General features: G+C 27.8%; 1 protein-coding gene across 1 annotated transcript; it reads left to right on the top strand.

Moving 5' to 3' along the window:
- Positions 1 to 4,064: 4,064 nt before the first annotated feature.
- Positions 4,065 to 4,908, top strand: LOC123274279 (protein DENND6A-like; the record flags this gene model as incomplete). The annotated part of the gene is given in 2 exon segments (XM_044741841.1): positions 4,065 to 4,277; positions 4,355 to 4,908. Coding segments are annotated over 2 exon segments (414 nt in total), but the record flags the coding sequence as incomplete, so codon positions are not given.
- Positions 4,909 to 8,180: the final 3,272 nt, after the last annotated feature.

Below are 8,180 nucleotides of genomic sequence, written 5' to 3'. Positions count from 1 at the left end.
TTTTCAAATTTGAAAAAATTAAAGTGCCAGGCTGAAATTTCCTCAAAAAAATCTCGACTCCCAGAATTGTAGGACCAATATTTATAATTTTCCCAGAGGGTTGAAAATACGCCCGAAAACGGGTACTCCAGCTTACGCAAGCCACGCCCCCTTCGGACCTTTAATGAATAAATATTATTTAAACTTATTAAATATGAAAATTAAAAATTGAAAAAATTCAGGCGCCTGCAGGACAGATCAATAAACAATAATCCGTGGTCAAAAAAATTTTATCGCGATTTTTCAAGAAGTTATCCATTAATTAATTAACAATTTTTTGTAGCATGAACATTAACATTGCAAGTGCGATAATTGTTAAACTATTAATCTGAGAATGTTTTTGCTTTTAAAAAAAAAATCGTTCCTTAATATTAATTAGAAGTGGGAGAAAATAATTGTTAATCAACAAATACGTTTTTAAGCAATAAAAAAATTTTTTTAAGAAACGTTTTTGTTTTTTTAAATCATAATTATCATCAAAGATTATGTTATCAAAAAAAATTTTTAAATTATCTCATAAACAATGCATTTTTTTATAACAATTTTGTAAACAATAGGAAATAAAAATGATTAAAAATCATTTTTAGGTAGCTTCTGATCATAAGAAAATAGATCAATAATCTATATATATATAAGCGAAATACCACTCACTCATCACGAGATCTCCGAAACTATTCGCCCGATTGACTTGAAATTTAGCATAGTTACTCCATTCGTGATGTAGACGCTCACTAAGAACGGATTTTACGCAATTCTAGCCAAAAATGAATTTTTCTGTCTACCATCACATATGCCCTCCTCCCCTCCTCTTGCCATTCTCCTCCTCCCGTGCTCCTTAAGTATAATCTTTTTCCCCTTCCCTATATCTCTCTTTTTTGGGAGCGAAATCATCATTTTGACCCCTCTTAATCCCCTAAGAAACCAATCGCGGCACCTCGTAAATTATCGAACTCTCAACCACCTCTACAAACCACCCACGCTAATCAACCTTTGCCATGGTTACCATTGTCCTGCTTATCGCTGCCATGGTTACCGTTGCTATGGTTACCGTTGCCGCGGTTACCGTTGCCATGGTTACCGTTACCATGGTTGCCGTTACCATGGTTACCGTTATCATGGTTACCGTTGCTATAATAACTGTCAAAATGATTGATTTTAAATTTTATCGATTGACTGTTGGGACAGTAGGAATTCATAATCATACGTTTTTTAAGAAAGAATAGCTAAATCATTAATAACTGAAATAACTTATATGTATTGAATAATCATGAAGGATGAACTCGATTATATCATAACACAGATAAATTAAACATAAATATTATCAAGTTGATATTGTTAAATGATTATACTGGATTTTAATGATTAAAATTAAAATGGTAAATTGTGTCTGATGCGTCTTCTCTAAAATTTTACAACGATATCGTTAAATTATTATAAAAACGGTCGATTTAAGATAATTTCTAATAAAATGAGTAATAATAAATATATTTTTAATACCACTTAATTTGTTATGAATTTATTAATAACTAGCTGATACCCGCCCGTTTCGATAGGAATACAATAAATTATTCTGGTGTAACCTAGATGAAAATTATAAACAAAATGGTTAATTTCAAAAAGATAATGAATATAAATTTTGAATTAGAGAAAAGTGATTGTTTGTGATGACCGGTGTTAGCTTGAGTATTAAATATATGAGAAAAAGTATTTTATTATTAACATTTTTTAAAATTAAAAAATTATTGACATTTTTAAAATTAAATAATACTATGAAGCGGAAAAGAATAGAAGTTACGGATAATTATTACGTGAATCGTTCCAACATTCACGTAACAGAATACTGGAGGAGGAAGAGATTGAGAAAGAAATAGGAAGGACCTTCTTAATAAGAGTTTACAGAATATGCGAGAAAAAATTCAGATAGCTCGGACAGGGATTCGAACCCAGAACCTTCCGGTGACATGTCGGCTACTCTACCATTTGACCTATCCAGTCTAGACTAAATGTTTAGGATAACATTATTATAATGGGAACGCATCTCACTACACAGTACGTCATGGGTGATGCGGAAATCTGTCTAATGACAGATTTACTGACTAACTGACCCATTGATTGATTGATTATTAATAATAAAATACTTTTCTCATATATTTAATACTCGCTAACACCGGTTATCATAAACAATCACTTTTCTCTAATTCAAAATTTATATTAATTATCTTTTTGAAATTAATCATTTTGTTTATATTTTTCATCTAGGTTACAACATAAAATTTTATTGTATGCCCAGCGAAGCGGGTGGGTATCAGCTAGTAATATTATAAAAAAAACAATTTTTTTTAATGTTTAATAAAGCTTTATGATTTTTCACCTTAGTAAATTGTCAATAAAAAAACGAAAATTAACAATTTTTTAATTTTTCCAACGGGAGTTTATTCTAAGATCTTCGAAAAATAGCTCCACGTAAAGAAAAAAATTCTCAGATTAATAGAAGGCGTGGCTTACGCAAGCCAGAATACCCGTTTTCGGGCGTATTTTCAACCCTCTGGGAAAATTATAAATGTTGGTCCTAAAATTCTGGAAATCAAGATTTTTTTGAGAAAATTTCCTTCTCTTTTTGAATCTTTTTTCAAATTTGAAAAATCTTTATTAGTTTTTGAGATATTTGCAAAAAACTAAACCCCTCCTTTTTTTTAGTTAATTGTTAATAACTTTTGCAATTTTTGCAAGCGGAACGTCATTTTTTTCCGAAAATCATCTAGATGCCATTCCGAATCGAATGACACCTTAATCATAATTTTCGGAGACTGCTGAAAAAAGTTGACCAAAAAGGCACTTGTTGACTAGACTATACTGCGGCTTGTCAGAACTGATTGTTCAACTACTACTCCTTTTATAGTCTATTTTAAAAACGTCAAAATATAAATAATCAATTATCTACGTTATTTTGCGCTTTAATCAATTCAAAATTGTTTATATTTTCATGAAAATCACTAATTTGAACTAATAATTACATCTTTATATATTAAAAGTAGGATCAAATAAGTTTTACTTTTAAACCTGCTCAACTACTGGGTACTTTACCTTATTTATACTATCCAAGTAAATACTATAATAAATAATGTTTCAAAATATTCTGTAATTCACGTAACTTATATAATTGCATTAAAAAATTATTGTTGACGATCGTTTAAATTAATGATTAATTGTTTTATTATATATAATTCAAACTATTTTGGTTTATTTATTGGAATGAAAATAAGCAACGGCGCTCACAACATAAATATGTATAAACACACTGAGCGTCAAAACATAGTATAGGTTAAATGTTGAATTTGTCAAAAAGTTCACTTTAACATGCAGCTAATTAAATGGATAAAAATGACGATATTGCCAAATTTGAAATAAACATAAAAATGGATGTCAAATTAACGACTAACATATATCTACTGATATTATACAATAAATGCCTAAAAAATATTTTAGGATAAATAAAAAATAGGTAAATTATTGATATATTTAAAAATTTTTCTCAACTTACTAAGAAATTTCGTAAAAAGTTAGAACTCAACTTTACTTTAACGTAACGCATAAACGTCTTTAAAACACAATTTATAATATTTTTTTGAGCATTATATACTCAGAAATTTAATAATTCTGCGCAAAACTCTCTTTATTATTGATAATAATCTCATGCATTCCCTTTAATCAGATTTTTTTTTGTCTCGTCTACTATACGTTCACATATTATAAGTAAATGTTCTTATTCACTTTCAAAGAAATACCATTTATATATTTATTTAATCTCATTTCAAAATTAATTTCCCAAGCCATGTTCTCCTCATGCAAAAGTACTAGGCTCGATAAATTAAGTTTTATAAACAAACCTAATTTGACTGAAAATGTTCATGTAGTTTACTTTGAACTTATATAAAGGGTTTTAAGTGCATAAACTATTTAAAAACAGAAAAATTTAGAATATACTTAGTAAATACATTTATTACTTATTTGTAATTATTAACTAGGCTACTCCCATACCTCAATTATTCAATCCAGAGGATTTTTTGGCTACAGTTAGTACTGCTGGGCCTCAATTAACCATAGGGATTAAAGGAGATTGGGCTGGATTGTACAAAAGATTTTTCCGAACACCAAATTTTTCAGGATGGTTTAATTTACGATACTCAGAACTTACTCATAAATTACAAGCATTACAGCTCGAAGCTTTATCTCATGCGGTAAAACTAAACTTAAATAACGTTTATTTATTTTATTATTTTCAATTCATTAATTCAGAATTAATGAAAATTTTTAGGATCTAAAAACATGGGTCCAAGATAAACAAGAAGTAGAAATTATTGACATGATTTTAAAAATTCGGCAAAAATTAGAAATAAGTCATAGTGAAGATATACCGACTACTCAAGCAGTGCGAGTAAGACTTAGCGAACGTTTGAATGATATTACTCGAACACTGCCAGATGATTTAAAAGTTATACTCAAACATGAATCTTGACATTGCCATTTTTATCAAATAAGTATAATATTTTTTTTTATAATTCCATTTACTTTAAGTATGTTTTATTTTTTGAGACGTATTATTTGAAGAATAGAAAATTGATTTGTTATAAAAATAAGCGACATCATTTTATAAGTTTTATAAGCATATCGTTTGAAAATACTACGTAGATATATTAAAGTGTAATTATATTTAGACAAATTTTATGAACAATTGAGTAAAATAAAGAATCTTAAACTTGCAATTTGTTCAAACAGCTTAGAGTCTAAGTAGACTTAAGACGTGAACAAAATTCAATAGATTCAATGAGGTTAACAAAATTACTTGAATAAAAATTTTTATAGAAACTATCTGGAATATTTTATTTTCCCATCAAAATAATTCATACTGTAAATATCCGACGATTTTATTTAGTTTACAAATTCATTGTTGTATTTTAAGAAATAATTTATACTTTTTCATGTAGACATTTGAATTTTTGTTTTTAATAGGGGAAAAAAAACAAAAAAAAAAAACATTTCAATGATTGATTTGATGTAGCTCATAAGTCTATAAAAAGTAGCCATCTTACCCCAAACTATTAGATAGTATGGCTGTAAAGTAATTTGCACCCCTATTGTGTGATGGAAAACTTACTGCCACAATTCAAAGGGACTAAAGGTTAACTGAAAAAAAAGACCTGTGTGATCCCGAGTCAAAATTAAAAAAATGATTTGAGCCTATTGAGCCTCCTTTCTTTTGTTGTTGGGTTTGCAAGGAAATTTAAAACTGTATTTTCACCCTCATCGGCCTAAAAATAGGCTGTTGAGGTCAAAATCACAGTTTAAAATTGTATTTTGAGCCTAAAGAGCCTACCTCGAGGGTCTGTAGGTTGTTTCCATCTTTTTATTTTTTAGAACATATAATATTTTTATGATAGCAAAAATTTTATAATTAAAAAACTGGACTTAGAAAATTTTTAACTTTTATCGTTGCAAAAAATTTTTTAAGTGTAGAGTTGAAATAAAAATTATGACTATTGTAATTAATGTTGCAACAATTGATCAATAATCCATAAAATATACGGACAGTAATAAGCAATAACATCTCAACTTAAACTTTTTCTAATGTTTATCGTTAGCATATTCGGGTTTATATATGGGGCATTTCATGCCAAATCGACCACTCTTGACCTCGATGATTTTCGATTTCCTGAAATTTTTGTATCTTTCTCTACCCTACTGAAAACAATTTTAAAAATTTTTTCAAATTTTTTTACCCAACCAAAAAAAAGGTACGAGTTATTTAAAGAAAAATATTTTTGTTTTTTTTTTGTTAAATAACCATAACTTTTTTGAAAATTGACTTATTGGGATTTTTTCTTTTTTAATTTTTGTTTTAAAATGTACTTTTTAGAAAAAAAAAATCAAAATAATAATTTGGATTTATATTCTACGTTTTTTTTTAACTTTTGGAAAAAACGAAAATTTGGGGATGATGCTCATTTTTGATTTCCGATTTATTTTTTTTTTTTTTAAAAACCAGTATTTTTTGCGAAATTCTCCTGAATTTAGGATATGTAAATTATTTAAACGTGTAAAAAAATGAAATCACATTCCATTCAAGTCTACTGTTTATAAATCATTCAACAAAAATATTTTTTGCTGTGTAAATGAAAATAATTTCAAACAAATTAATTTTGATAGTTCATGCGTTGCTCCAAAATGGATCAAACAACAATTTCATTTTTTTGTTGTAGCATGTAGTTTTGGAAACAAAATACAAAAAAAAAATTGAATGCTTCTTTTAATTTTTGATCTAACTTCATTGAAAAATAATAATCAAATCTTTTCGATGATTGTTATTTTTAATTTTTTTTTTTATTTTTTTTTTCTCGGATTTTGAAGTTTTCTAAATTTGCTGAAAAATTTTGAGTGCTATAACGAAAAACAAACATTTAAAAAAAAAATTTTTTTTTTCATTTCTAAAAAAAAATAGAAAGAAAAAAAATGCCACACTTAAAATTTCAGGAAATTCGCAGAAAATGCTGAAATATTTTATAAAAAAAAATCGAAAATCAAAAATGGCATTTATCCCGAAATTTTCGTTTTTTTTCCGAAAGTTTCAAAAAAAACGTTGAATATTGATCCAAATTATTATTTTTATTTTTTTTCTAAAAAGTACATTTAAAAACAAAAATTTTCAAAAAAAAAAAACATCCCAATAAGTCAATTTTCAAAAAAGTTATGGTTATTTAACAAAAAAAAAACATATTTTTCTTTAAATAACTTGTAACTTTTTTCAAGTAAGGTAAGGGTAAGGGTAAGGGTAAGAAAATTTGAAAAAATTTTGAAAATTATTTTCAATAGGGTAGAGAAAGATACAAAAATTTCAGAAAAATCGTCACCATATAAATTTAGTTTATGAGAATGATGAGATGTAAATCAACTCATCGGTCGTACGTTGTAGGGGTTAGTTATCGGTCTGGCAAGCGCGCGGCTCGGGTTCGAATCTCGGTTAGAACGGATTTTCATGTTATTTCTATAATTAGCGAATGTTAGGTTTAAATTAAGAGTCACACAGTCTGAATTTGCGATAGCTCTACAATATAAATAAAATATAGATATGACATTGGCAAAATCCTTTTTTTATCAAATGGCATGCGCCGGACATAGCATGCCGCTAACAGCAGCCATTTTTATCTGAATCCATTCCCCTTTCCTTTCTTTCCCCTCGCCTTCATCTTATTAACCAATAAGGATCTTTTTTACGGTAGAGATGTAGGCTCAGTAGGCTCAATTTATGGTTCTAAAACGGTGATTTCAGCCTAACTTTGGTAAAAGCGGACAAATATACCACTTGTAGGCTGAAATTACGGTTCTGATATACGCGTCATCATAGTCGAAAAAATCTAAAACCATAATTTCAGCCTATAACTCCTCGAGTAGGTTGTGGAGGCTCAAAATATGTTTTTAATTTTGACTCGTGATTCATCGCATTGAATAGTCGAGTGATTATATCTTTTACACCTTACTCAATAAACATATATCTACTATTATCGTTATATATTGTCAGATCTAATCTTGTACAAATAAAATTGTTTTAATTTATGATTAAGCATACATAATAGTTTAATTATTTCTTAAATCATAAGATAATGCAGTCGAATCCAGAATTTCTTTGTAGAATTTATCTCGTTATTTTTGAAAATCAAAGTAAGAATTGTTTCGTTTAATTTTTTAAGAGTTATACAGATACACTGAGGTATCATTGAGAATATATTTACACTTGAATACATCTTAATACAAATTTTTGAAAAATGTTTCAAATGTTTGAAACATCATATAATATTCAAAAGCATATTCAACAATTTATTTAAAAAATTTGAAAAATCCAAAAGTGCACGACTCATAATGCTCATTTAATTATGAAATAATTATAAAATAAAATTTTCCATCGCAAAGAACTCTCTGATACTCCGCATCATGGGTCGTGCAAAAGCGAATGTGAAAAAAAATATAAAACAGCTGAAATAAGACGATAATGCGCAAGCGCTCCTAAGTGGTACAAATGTACACTATATACATAGATATACAGTCTATTGGTTTTTTTTTAATTTTATTAATCTATATATATATACATA

The sequence above is a fragment of the Cotesia glomerata genome, unplaced genomic scaffold (genome assembly GCF_020080835.1).
Source record: "Cotesia glomerata isolate CgM1 unplaced genomic scaffold, MPM_Cglom_v2.3 scaffold_280, whole genome shotgun sequence".
Lineage (NCBI taxonomy): Eukaryota > Metazoa > Arthropoda > Insecta > Hymenoptera > Braconidae > Cotesia > Cotesia glomerata.
This window is presented reverse-complemented; position numbering and strand designations above follow the sequence as displayed.